The sequence below is a fragment of the Oncorhynchus keta genome, chromosome 11 (assembly GCF_023373465.1).
Source record: "Oncorhynchus keta strain PuntledgeMale-10-30-2019 chromosome 11, Oket_V2, whole genome shotgun sequence".
Taxonomy (NCBI): domain Eukaryota; kingdom Metazoa; phylum Chordata; class Actinopteri; order Salmoniformes; family Salmonidae; genus Oncorhynchus; species Oncorhynchus keta.
This window is the reverse complement of record NC_068431.1, coordinates 15486702-15500153: the sequence shown is the minus strand read 5'-3', so window position 1 is coordinate 15500153 and position 13452 is coordinate 15486702. Positions and strand designations below refer to the sequence as shown.

Sequence of the window (13452 nt, the reverse complement as noted above, 5' to 3'; positions counted from 1 at the left end):
CGAGATACACCATACAACAGCTCTTACAGTCTCCAAAAGAATGACATTTACTTTCACAACCTGGGGAGGTCTTATCATAACTATTTCGAGTTATGAATGCAATGATAGCTCTGTGAAAATGCATTATGTGTAAATACACATTTGCCTGTATTATTAGACTCTGTGAGTGTTCTAGATTTACCTACCCTCTTAAAGATGATGGATTTAGCTGATGCAAAATGAAGCCAACAGCTAAATATCAGGGTGAGAGAACAAGTGAGCCTTGAGAAATAACAGGGTCATATGTCACTCTTTTGATGTTGGAGTTCACATGTGAGGTACTCCAACCCCAAATTACTCCCCCTATAAAGGACAAACTGTTCTCTCCACTGGGCCGCACTAATAACCCACTTCCAATCTTTATAATGACTGAGAATGGCTATGAGGATAACACTGCCTTTCTTGGGGAATGGGGACCGTTCCAACAGATGGTGTTCTTTCTCTTATGTTTGAGTATCATCCCTAACGGCTTTACAGGTATGTCCATTGTGTTCATCGGTGATACACCATCCCACCATTGCCTCATACCAGCAAATGCGAACATTACTGGCGAATGGAGAAATCACAGTATTCCTTTGGAGGAGGAAAGCGGGACTGTTGTGCTCAGTAAATGCGCCAGATACAAACTCGATGTCATACAGAGTTTTTCAGAAAGAGGTTATGTCCCAGGGATCGATGTCAACGTTTCTGAAATACAACAAGAGACCTGTTTGGATGGCTGGGAATACGATCGGGGGACGTACATCTCCACTATTGTGTCCGAGGTATGATGAGATGCGACGGTTAAAACGGGTGGGGTTTTTGTTTTATTTCGGTTGTCCGTCTGGATACGATGTTTTTTTTTAATGGGAGTCAAACATTGTTGCAGCGAGTGAAACAGTGTTGCATTGCTTCCACTCACTTTATAGCTATACTGTGACACATTTTTGTGGGAGTAAAATGTTGTTACAGCGAGTGAAACAGTGTTGCGTTGCTTTCGCTGTAATTTTGTAGCTATTCCGTGGCAAATGAATGAAGTATTTGGCAAAGTATTAATTTATGCATCACTGCACAGTTGTTAGCATATTCCATCATCAACGTTTGGGAAAGTAGGCTATTCACCATACGGGTTCCAACTGCATATTGCGTAGGCTCTACGATGAGCTCACGTTCTGAAATGTTTGCCTTCACAAAAGGCTATTGATCTCAGATGAACAGGCATCCTCCATGTGGTCCACAGTAGGCCTAGATGAAGAACGTAATTGTACAACCTACCAATAACCCATAACGTCAAATTACTTGTTTTTTAAACTAAATCTATTCACCTGATCTTCCCAAACGTCTCACCTATATGTTATTTTTTACGATTTAGCCCAATGATTGTTCATATTGCCCAACTACTATGTCCACTGTATGTCCAATTATTTTGCCCATCATTCATTCATTCATTATCCCTTAATGTGTTCTCTCTCTCTCTCTTTGGTGTGTGTGTGTGTGTGTGTGTGTGTGTGTGTGTGTGTGTGTGTGTGTGTGTGTGTGTGTGCGTGTGTGTGTGTGTGTGTGTGTGTGTGTGTGTGTGTGTGTGTGTGTGTGTGATTGTTTGTATGAGTGTAGTGGGACCTGGTGTGTGCTGATAAGTGGAAGAACCCATTGACTTCTTCTGTGTTCTTCTGTGGTGTCCTCACTGGCTCCTTCCTCTCTGGCCAGCTCTCTGACAGGTAATGGATGGCCTGGGTGAGTCCCAAGTGGCACACTTTTCCCTACATAGTGTGCACTATTTTGACCAGGTCCAATGGGTCTCTGTTCAATAAGAGTACACCATCTAGGGAAAAGTGTGCCATTTGGAACAAACCCTATGTCACATGTTTAGCGTCTTCAGTTTGGACACTTCCTCCCCAATGCTTGGCTATTCGTTTTCTGTTTTTCATCATTTCCTTAGAGATTAGTTTTAGCAGTAAGCACAGAAAACTGTTACACAGTGTCCCATAAAAACATTTTATATCCTTGGAGGATCATTTAGAATTCTTCACCTGATTGAATATGTTTAGGAATAGCCTACTCATAATCTGCATGTGGATGATTTCAACCTAACTTTTATTTCTCTCAGGTTTGGGAGGAAAAATGTTCTCTTTGCCACCATGGGAGTTCAGACTGTGTTCACATTTATCCAGGTCTTCTCTCCAACCTGGGTTGTATTCTGTGCCTTATTCTTTGTTGTCGGGATGGGGCAAATCTCAAATTATGTGGCTGCATTTGTGCTAGGTATCATTATTTATCTTGATCATTCATTCATGATTTTATCCAATGTCATTATTACACAGTTGTTACTGGTGTTGATGTGCACAATGTTTTCTTTAAGCCCGATGCACCATTTCACTTCTCATACATTTAGAAATTATTCTCATCTACAGGAACCGAAATTTTATCTCCATCCAAACGGATAATCTACTCCACTCTTGGAGTTTGTATGTTCTACACCATTGGCTACACGCTCCTTCCAGCAGTGGCCTTCTTCATCAGAGACTGGAGGATGCTGATGCTAGCCCTCACCCTCCCAGGCTTCCTTTATGTCCCTTTTTGGTGGTAGGTGTGTGTAATATACTGTATGCAGGGTATTCAATCCTTCACTAAAGCCCATTCAATTACTTGACTTTGATATAGCATGAGTGCCAGTCTGTCTGTGCTATCATCCTAACTCCATGTTACTCATTGTCATGAATATTTATTTTGGCTTGATAGTAACGGCAAGGGAGTTTGCAAGAGCAGAAACAGATCTGGGACCAGGCTAGCTTTGATATGAACCTGGTTATTTTTTGTGATGTTGCAGGTTCATCCCAGAGTCTCCCAGATGGCTGCTCTCTCAGGGAAGAGTGGAGGAGGCTGAGGCCATACTGAGAGATGCTGCCAGGAGGAACAGAGTCACAGCACCAGAGGTCATCTTCCGGCCTGTACAGGTGATTTCTTCAACCCCACATCAACCTTTAGCTTTTACCGTTATGCACAAACTGCAGCTCTGACAATATTGTGAAGGTAATAACAATAAGGCTATAGCCATGCTCTCTAGATTATGTGGAATTCTTACCATATTGATCACATAGAATCCTCTCAGTCACACAAAAGTAATTTTGGTTTTGGACAAGTTGTTTGTTTGCATTACTCCAAAGATGTTTGTCTAGCTTCTGTTTCACTGGTATTCTTTTGTGGTTTTTCCCCTTTAGCTTTAATTCTTACAATCTTGAGTTTTTCAGCGTCCTGTGGAGGTAAAAACAAGTAATTAAATGATCAAACAGGACTTCAAACACTAAACTTTACAGGTCACTTCAGAACACTTACATGTGAACTCACATAAACCGCCACAATGACAGCCTATGGACCTGGTCAAGTTTCAAAACACTCTTATGTCATTGGAATTGTTCCGCTACTTGTTCATTCATCTCTCTCCATTTGTGTGATTTATGATTATTAGCAGCCTACTGATAAAAACAAAAAAATAAAAGAACCCCATGGTGTTTGGAATGTCTGTCTGGCTGTTTACTAATCTCACTATGAACTCAACTAGTCCAGTCAAGGCTTCTCACTGTGAACTCAACTAGTCCAGTCAAGGCTTCTCACTGTGAACTCAACTAGTCCAGTCAAGGCTTCTCACTGTGAACTCGACTAGTCCAGTCAAGGCTTCTCACTGTGAACTCAACTAGTCCAGTCAAGGCTTCTCACTGTGAACTCAACTAGTCCAGTCAAGGCTTCTCACTGTGAACTCAACTAGTCCAGTCAAGGCTTCTCACTGTGAACTCAACTAGTCCAGTCAAGGCTTCTCACTGTGAACTCAACTAGTCCAGTCAAGGCTCCTCACTGTGAACTCAAATAGTCCAGTCAAGGCTTCTCACTGTGAACTCAAATAGTCCAGTCAAGGCTTCTCACTGTGAACTCAACTAGTCCAGTCAAGGCTCCTCACTGTGAACTCAAATAGTCCAGTCAAGGCTTCTCACTGTGAACTCAACTAGTCCAGTCAAGGCTTCTCACTATGAACTCAACTAGTCCAGTCAAGGCTTCTCACTGTGAACTCAACTAGTCCAGTCAAGGCTTCTCACTGTGAACTCAACTAGTCCAGTCAAGGCTTCTCACTGTGAACTCAACTAGTCCAGTCAAGGCTTCTCACTGTGAACTCAACTAGTCCAGTCAAGGCTTCTCACTGTGAACTCAACTAGTCCAGTCAAGGCTTCTCACTGTGAACTCAACTAGTCCAGTCAAGGCTTCTCACTGTGAACTCGACTAGTCCAGTCAAGGCTTCTCACTGTGAACTCAACTAGTCCAGTCAAGGCTTCTCACTGTGAACTCAACTAGTCCAGTCAAGGCTTCTCACTGTGAACTCAACTAGTCCAGTCAAGGCTCCTCACTGTGAACTCAACTAGTCCAGTCAAGGCTTCTCACTGTGAACTCAACTAGTCCAGTCAAGGCTTCTCACTGTGAACTCTCACTGACTAGTCCAGTCAAGGCTTCTCACTGTGAACTCAACTAGTCCAGTCAAGGCTTCTCACTGTGAACTCAACTAGTCCAGTCAAGGCTTCTCACTGTGAACTCAACTAGTCCAGTCAAGGCTTCTCACTGTGAACTCAACTAGTCCAGTCAAGGCTTCTCACTGTGAACTCAACTAGTCCAGTCAAGGCTTCTCACTGTGAACTCAACTAGTCCAGTCAAGGCTTCTCACTGTGAACTCAACTAGTCCAGTCAAGGCTTCTCACTATGAACTCAACTAGTCCAGTCAAGGCTTCTCACTGTGAACTCAACTAGTCCAGTCAAGGCTTCTCACTGTGAACTCAACTAGTCCAGTCAAGGTTTCTCACTGTGAACTCGACTAGTCCAGTCAAGGCTCCTCACTGTGAACTCAAATAGTCCAGTCAAGGCTTCTCACTGTGAACTCAAATAGTCCAGTCAAGGCTCCTCACTGTGAACTCAAATAGTCCAGTCAAGGCTTCTCACTGTGAACTTGAATAGTCCAGTCAAGGCTTCTCACTGTGAACTCAAATAGTCCAGTCAAGGCTCCTCACTTTGAACTTGAATAGTACAGTCAAGGCTTCTCACTGTGAACTCAAATAGTCCAGTTAATGCTCCTCACTGTGAACTTGAATAGTCCAGTCAAGGCTTCTCACTGTGAACTTGAATAGTCCAGTCAAGGCTTCTCACTGTGAACTCAAATAGTCCAGTCAAGGCTTCTCACTGTGAACTTGAATAGTCCAGTCAAGGCTTCTCACTGTGAACTTGAATAGTCCAGTCAAGGCTTCTCAACCTTTTGTTTCTGAGTTTCTAACATTTTCTGGAGGTATCATGCATTGCATTGCAGGCCTCACAGGTAGCTAGTACTTTCCTCCAGGGAGTTGTAAGACAAAGTTGTAAGACAAAGGAAAGGAAAGGGGGGATACCTAGACAATTGCACAACTGAATGCATTCAACTGAAATGTGTCTTCCGCATTTAACCCAACCCCTCTGAATTGGAGAGGTGCGGGGGGCTTCCTTAATCGACGTCCACGTCATCGGCGACCGGGGAACAGTGGGTTAACTGCCTTGCTCAGGGGCAGAACGACAGATTTGTACCTTGTCACCTTGGCCTTTATTCTTAAAGCATCTCAAAGTATAGGTACTGATCTAGGATATTTAATGGACACGGGGACCTGATCCTAGATCAGCACTCCTACTCTAAGATTATCAAGCATTTCGCTACACTCGCATTAACATCTGCTAACCATGTGTATGTGACAAATAAAATTGGATTTGATTTGATATGATTTGATTAACGAATTACAATCCAGTGTGTTTGACCTGCTGTGGTGTACATGACCTGTAAAATTACCTCCAGGCTAACTTGTGTTATGTGTATTTGCTTATCTTATCTGGGGCGGCAGGGTAGCCTAGTGGTTAGAGCATTGGACTAGTAACCGGAAGGTTGCAAGTTCAAATCCCCGAGCTGACAACGTACAAATCTGTCTTTCTGACCCTGAACAGGCAGTTAACCCACTGTTCCTAGGCCATTGTTGAAAATAAGAATTTGTTCTTAACTGACTTGCCTAGTTAAATAAAGGTAAATAAAATTTCTCCTTCACTTCTCAATGTGGCATTATGCTGTCACATAAATTGTATAACTGTCCTTTGAAACTCATGGCTGGGCCTGTAGGTCAACCCATTGCACAAGTTTAATCAAGCATGCCTGTTGTGACAAGTGTGCTTTACTGTACTGCAGTTAGAGCCCAAGGCTGGGAAGTTGGTGGCCCACAACATCTGCGATCTGGTGAGTTCCAGCAACATCCGTTGGGTGTCCATCACGCTGTGGCTGGTCTGGTGAGTCTTGTCCATTCCCCTGACACCCTGCATCGCCAATAACAAACAAAACACATTACACAAAACTTACTTTTTTATCCTCATCTTGGTTTCCGACCTCTTACAAGAATTACTCCCACACAGATAATGTTATCTAGGGGTTCCCACACAGATTATGTTATCTAGGGGTTCCCACACAGATTATGTTATCTAGGGGTTCCCACACACCTAGGGGTCATTTATTTGGTTGATGTTTCGGTCGACTAAATGCATTTTACAGTCTGACTTCTTGTATGAGGAGCTAAGTAATGGCGCTTGAATTGTTGCTTTCCTTCCCTGCACCGTTATGACAGAGGGTTTCCTTCCCTGCACCGTTATGACAGAGGGTTTCATTCCCTGCACCGTTATGACAGAGGGTTTCATTCCCTGCACCGTTATGACAGAGGGTTTCATTCCCTGCACCGTTATGACAGAGGGTTTCATTCCCTGCACCGTTATGACAGAGGGTTTCATTCCCTGCACCGTTATGACAGAGGGTTCCATTCCCTGCACCTAGGGTTCCATTCCCCTGCATTTATGACAGAGGGTTTCATTCCCTGCACCGTTATGACAGAGGGTTCCATTCCCTGCACGTTATGAAGAGGGTTTCATTCCCTGCACCGTTATGACAGAGGGTTTCATTCCCTGCACCGTTATGACAGAGGGTTTCATTCCCTGCACCGTTATGACAGAGGGTTTCATTCCCTGCACCGTTATGACAGAGGGTTTCATTCCCTGCACCGTTATGACAGAGGGTTTCATTCCCTGCACCGTTATGACAGAGGGTTTCATTCCCTGCACCGTTATGACAGAGGGTTCCATTCCCTGCACCGTTATGACAGAGGGTTCCATTCCCTGCACCGTTATGACAGAGGGTTTCATTCCCTGCACCGTTATGACAGAGGGTTTCATTCCCTGCACCGTTATGACAGAGGGTTTCATTCCCTGCACCGTTATGACAGAGGGTTCCATTCCCTGCACCGTTATGACAGAGGGTTCCATTCCCTGCACCGTTATGACAGAGGGTTTCATTCCCTGTACCAGCATGGTACAGTAATGTGTGTTGATTGTCACTTCAAAAGGCCATGTCTACAGGCTCTGGTCAAGGGTAGTGCACTGTATAGGGAATTAGGTGGGACGCAAACAATGATTGATGCAACCCTTGTTTGTCTCTTCAGGACCATTCTGTCCATCGGGTACTTTGCCTTGTCACTGAACACGTCCAACCTGGCAGGGAGCTCCTATCTGAACTGTTTCCTGTCTGCTGCCATTGAGGTCCCTGCCTATACCATGGCCTGGCTCATGTTCCGCTGCTGCCCCCGGCGCCTGTGTCTCTTCTCCACTCTGTTTCTGGGTGGGGTGGTGCTGCTCTGCATAAACCTCATACCACCAAGTAAGACTCAAACAAAGATAGTGGTATTCATAAAGGCATTCTGTTATCACATCACCCTTAATAACAGAGAGAAATAGACATGCAGATTAAAATCAGATTGAATCAACAATATTGAGTTTGAAACGGGACAATTGATGACATAGAATGGTGACAAGATTTCAGGTATGGAATAGTATATTACAATAACAAATGCACCCTTCTATAAGAATCTATGACATGACCTTAATTGGCCCTCCATTGCTGTGTCCATGGCAGATCTGAGCTCTGTGTCCACTGCACTAGAGATGCTGGGGAAGTTTGGTGTAACTGCAGCTTTTTCCATCGTGTACGCCTACACGGCTGAGCTCTACCCCACTGTCGTGAGGAACACAGCCATAGGGGCCTGTTCCATGGCCTCCAGAGTGGGGAGCATCTCTGCCCCATACTTCATCTATCTGGGTGGGTAGGACTCAAAGCGAAGCTGAAGGAAAGACAGATGTGCACATGGAAGCACTGCAGAGCAGTAATATCACCCCTTTGTCTCTTTGTTATTGTTTAGCCTATCACTGTCATGCGGAAGTTTAGGATGTGAAGTTTAGTACTTTTTACTTTGTATTTTCTCAGAAACTACATGGAAAAATGTGTAATTACATACAGTAACTAGAAATGAACAACAGCGAGTTTAAGAGCAAGTGTACACAATCCCCACCACTTAAACAAATAGATTTTTCCGTACTGCTTGTTACCGTGTAGTTTCTCGATAAATAGGAAAATTAATAACGAACTGCAAGTATTGTTTGTTACCATATAGTTTCTCAATAAATACAAAACATTTAGTAGGAAAAAATATAGTGCTATCTTATCAACTCCTCTCCTCTCTGTCTGTTGGGTAGACACACATTCCCCTCCCTCTCTCCTCTGTCCTCTCTGTCTGTTGGGCAGACACACATTCCCCTCCCTCTCTCCTCTGTCCTCTCTGTCTGTTGGGCAGACACACATTCCCCTCCCTCTCTCCTCTGTCCTCTCTGTCTGTTGGGCAGACACACATTCCCCTCCCTCTCTCCTCTGTCCTCTGTCTGTTGGGCAGACACACATTCCCCTCCCTCTCTCCTCTGTCCTCTCTGTCTGTTGGGCAGACACACATTCCCCTCCCTCTCTCCTCTGTCCTCTCTGTCTGTTGGGCAGACACACATTCCCCTCCCTCTCTCCTCTGTCCTCTCTGTCTGTTGGGCAGACACACATTCCCCTCCCTCTCTCCTCTGTCCTCTCTGTCTGTTGGGCAGACACACATTCCCCTCCCTCTCTCCTCTGTCCTCTCTGTCTGTTGGGCACACACACATTCCCCTCCCTCTCTCCTCTGTCCTCTCTGTCTGTTGGGCACACACACATTCCCCTCCCTCTCTCCTCTGTCCTCTCTGTCTGTTGGGCAGACACACATTCCCCTCCCTCTCTCCTCTGTCCTCTCTGTCTGTTGGGCAGACACACATTCCCCTCCCTCTCTCCTCTCTGTCTGTTGGGCAGACACACATTCCCCTCCCTCTCTCCTCTCTGTCTGTTGGGCAGACACACATTCCCCTCCCTCTCTCCTCTCTGTCTGTTGGGCAGACACACATTCCCCTCCCTGTCTGTTGGGCAGACACACATTCCCCTCCCTCTCTCCTCTGTCCTCTCTGTCTGTTGGGCAGACACACATTCCTCTCCCTCTCTCCTCTGTCCTCTCTGTCTGTTGGGCAGACACACATTCCCCTCCCTCTCTCCTCTGTCCTCTCTGTCTGTTGGGCAGACACACATTCCCCTCCCTCTCTCCTCTGTCCTCTCTGTCTGTTGGGCAGACACACATTCCCCTCCCTCTCTCCTCTGTCCTCTCTGTCTGTTGGGCAGACACACATTCCCCTCCCTCTCTCCTCTGTCCTCTCTGTCTGTTGGGCAGACACACATTCCCCTCCCTCTCTCCTCTGTCCTCTCTGTCTGTTGGGTAGACACACATTCCTCTCCCTCTCTCCTCTGTCCTCTCTGTCTGTTGGGCAGACACACATTCCCCTCCCTCTCTCCTCTGTCCTCTCTGTCTGTTGGGCAGACACACATTCCCCTCCCTCTCTCCTCTGTCCTCTCTGTCTGTTGGGTAGACACACATTCCTCTCCCTCTCTCCTCTGTCCTCTCTGTCTGTTGGGCAGACACACATTCCCCTCCCTCTCTCCTCTGTCCTCTCTGTCTGTTGGGTAGACACACATTCCTCTCCCTCTCCCTCATTAGTCAGATGTGTGTGATGGCTCTGTCCCCTCTGCCACTTCCTATCCTGCCCAGTCTGTATGAGTTTGGAACCCTTCCGTCCCCCTCTCTCTCTGGCAACTGGGGCTTCCTCTTACCTTCTTACATTTACTCTTTACTGTATCCAGTCCTGGTCAAACTTGTTAAATACAGTCAAACCAGGTGATTTATGCATCCAGACATCAAAGAAGGCTGGTGGGGGGAGCTATAGGAGGATGAGCTCATTGTAATGGCTGGAATGCAGTTAATGTAACGGAGTCAAACATGTTGTTTCCATATGTTTGATCTGTTTGATACCGTTATATTTATTCAATTTCAGCCATTACAATGAGCACACCCTCCTATAGCTCCTCCCACCAACCTCCTCTGCCAGACATACAGGCAGAAGCAGAGCATAAAACACTCTTGTCTCTTCACCTTTTGTTCATAGCATTGTTTTGAGCTGATCTAATTGAAAACAATGTTTTCCACTCTCTCATGTATTGCTGCTGTCTTTGACACAGGAGGCTGTTCCAAGTCGCTGCCATACATTCTAATGGGGAGTCTTACAGCTCTGTCTGGGTTGCTTAGCCTCCTGCTGCCTGAGAGCCATCGTATGCCTCTTCCAGACACCATCACTCACATGCAGACCTTCCCAGGGTAAGGCCATATAATACCAAGGCTGCTGTATGTGTGATGCTCTCTGCTGGCAGGGTAGTGTAACAGTGCCACAGGGACAACAGGGTCATATTCCTTAGTGCACACCGCAGCAAACCCTTTTGCAATGGAAAACAAGAGTCTTAATTGACAAGTTCAGGATGTTTTGGTCCGTTTTCAGTTTGTTGGTTTTTAGGGACACAACCCAGCTGGTCAAAAAGGCACGGGGCACTGGAGTTATAATACATGAGCTCTACAATTGTACAGGTGGAAACATTTCATGTTTCATATTTAACAGTTTATATTCAAGAAGTTTGTACCCAAAACTTTAAGAATGTGAAAAGCATTTTTATCAACTTAGTTTATCAATAACCAACCATTCTTTGAAGCTTACTCGAAACCAGAATCACACACTTGTTTCTGAGATGATGATAATTGTCTGATATGTCAATGGCCTATTTTTTGCCTATCCCTTTAGATGGAAAAAGAGATCAGTGTATAAACTGAGCCAATCTACAGGAGAGGAAGATGTGTCCGATACTTTGTGACAGCTACTGGACACCTCAGTTGTTCTTTCAACATGTACTTGTATTACCTACCACATTGTGTAACTAACCAATATGCTTATAAATAACTTTTTCTATGCATTTTCTATGTATGAAGTATCAGTATTGTTTTGCATATTTTGTACTTAAAGTTGAAGTCGGAAGTTTACATACACCTTAGCCAAATACATTTAAACTCATTTTTTTCCACAATTCCTGACTTTTAATCCTTGTAAAACTTTCCTGTCTTAGGCCAGTTAGGATCACCACTTTATTGTAAGAATGTGAAATGTCAGAATAATAGTAGCGAGAATGATTTATTTCAGCTTTTACTTCTTTCATCACATTCCCAGAGGGACAGAAGTTTATATACACTCAGTTAGTATTTGGTAGCATTGCCTTTTAAATGGTTTAACTTGGCTCAAACGTTTTGGGTAGCCTTCCACAAGCTTCCCACGATAAGAATTTAATTTTGGCCCATTCCTCCTGACAGAGCTGGTGTAACTGAGTCAGGTTTGTAGGCCATCTTTCTCGCACACACTTTTTCAGTTATGCCCACAAATTTTCTATAGGATTGAAGTCAGGGCATTGTGATGGCTACTCCAATACCTTGACTTTGTTGTCCTTAAGCCATTTTCCCACAACTTTGGAAGTGTGCTTGATGCTGCCACCCCCGTGCTTGACGGTTGGGATGGTGTTCTTCAGCTTGCAAGCCTCCCCCTTTTTCCTCCAAACATAACGATGGTCATTATGGCCAAACAGTTCTATTTTTGTTTCATCAGACTAGAGGACATTTCTCCAAAAAGTACAATCTTTGTCCCCATGTGCATTTGCAAACCGTAGTCTGGCTTTTTTATGGCTGTTTTGGAGCAGTGGCTTCTTCCTTGCTGAGCGGCCTTTCAGGTTATGTTGATATAGGACTCATTTTACTGTGGATATAGATACTTTTGTTACTGTTTCCTCCAGCAACTTCACAAGGTCCTTTGCTCTTGTTCTGGGAATGATTTGCACTTTTTGCACCAAAGTATGTTCATTTCTAGGAGACAGAACGCATCTCCTTCCTGAGCTGTATGATGGCTGCGTGGTCCCATGGTGTTTATACTTGCATACTATTGTTTATACAGATGAGCGAGGTACCTTCAGGCATTTGGAAATTGCTCCCAAGGATGAACCAGACTTGTGGAGGTCTACAATTATTTTTTGTTCTGAGGTCTTGGCTGATTTATTTAGATTTTTCCATGATGTCAAGCAAAGAGGCACTGAGTTTGAAGGTAGCCTTTGAAATACATCCACAGGTACACCTCCAATTGACTCAAATTATGTCAATTAGACTATCAGAAGCTTCTAAAGCCTTGACATCATTTTCTGGAATTTTCCAAGCTGTTTAAAGGCACAGTCAACTTAGCGTATGTAAACTTCTGACCCACTGGAATTGTGATAGAGTGCATTAATCTATCTGTAAACAATTGTTTTAAAAATGACTTGTGTCATGTAGAAGAAGGTAGATGTCCTAACCAAATTGCCAAAACTATAGTTTGTTTACATGAAATATGTGGAGTGGTTGAAAAACAAGTTTTAATGACTCCAACCTAAGTGTCTGTAAACTTCCAACTTCAACTGTACTTTATTTGTACTCGCTGATTTTATAACTGCACATGTTTTATTTTTATATAGACTCTTGCCAGGATTTTGTACCTCACAGAGCTAGAGGACAACAACAAATGTCCTAACAAAATAATGAATTCATAGTAAAATGCAGAGATGAGCCCTTTCACAGCTTCTCATAAAAATGTTATCAACATAAACATTTATATATTAAGGTTGAACCAACAGATTACATGTAACAAAAATTATATACAAAATTATTATGTGAAATTGAATGAAACAATAATGTATGTTGATGCTAATATGATGTACAATATTCCATTATGTTTCTATATGATAACAATAGCATAATATATTTAATATGCCATATACAATTTAACAGTTTCATTAATTTTAATTAACTTAACCATTATGACACACCCCTCACTATTGTCATTGGTTACACTAATTGCACTATTTGTCTCCATAACCTGGTTCAAGTATTCATGACATTACCCTGAGGAAGGCACAGTGATGCCGAAACGTTGGTAAATATCCATTAAATAAAGATTATACGAGGAGTGTGCAACTTATTTTATTTTGATAGTTTATAGTTTATTCGCCGTTAGTCAGCACCTACACACAAACTATTGTTCTGGGTGTGCGCCAGTTCATGTTTT

General features: G+C 43.8%; 2 protein-coding genes across 2 annotated transcripts in view; one reads left to right on the top strand and one right to left on the bottom strand.

Annotated features, from left to right (window-relative positions):
• LOC118389819 (solute carrier family 22 member 5) overlaps positions 1-13452 on the bottom strand; it is a 39797-nt gene that overhangs the window by 13743 nt on the left and 12602 nt on the right. The gene's annotated exons all lie outside the window — the stretch shown is intronic.
• On the top strand, positions 351-13365 carry LOC118389818 (solute carrier family 22 member 5). The gene is made up of 10 exons (XM_052529583.1): positions 351-803; positions 1633-1736; positions 2126-2280; positions 2430-2601; positions 2846-2972; positions 6251-6348; positions 7545-7759; positions 8015-8197; positions 10511-10646; positions 11122-13365. Exons 1-10 carry the CDS (start codon positions 405-407, stop codon positions 11189-11191), a joined length of 1659 nt encoding a protein of 552 aa, XP_052385543.1. The 5' UTR covers positions 351-404; the 3' UTR covers positions 11192-13365.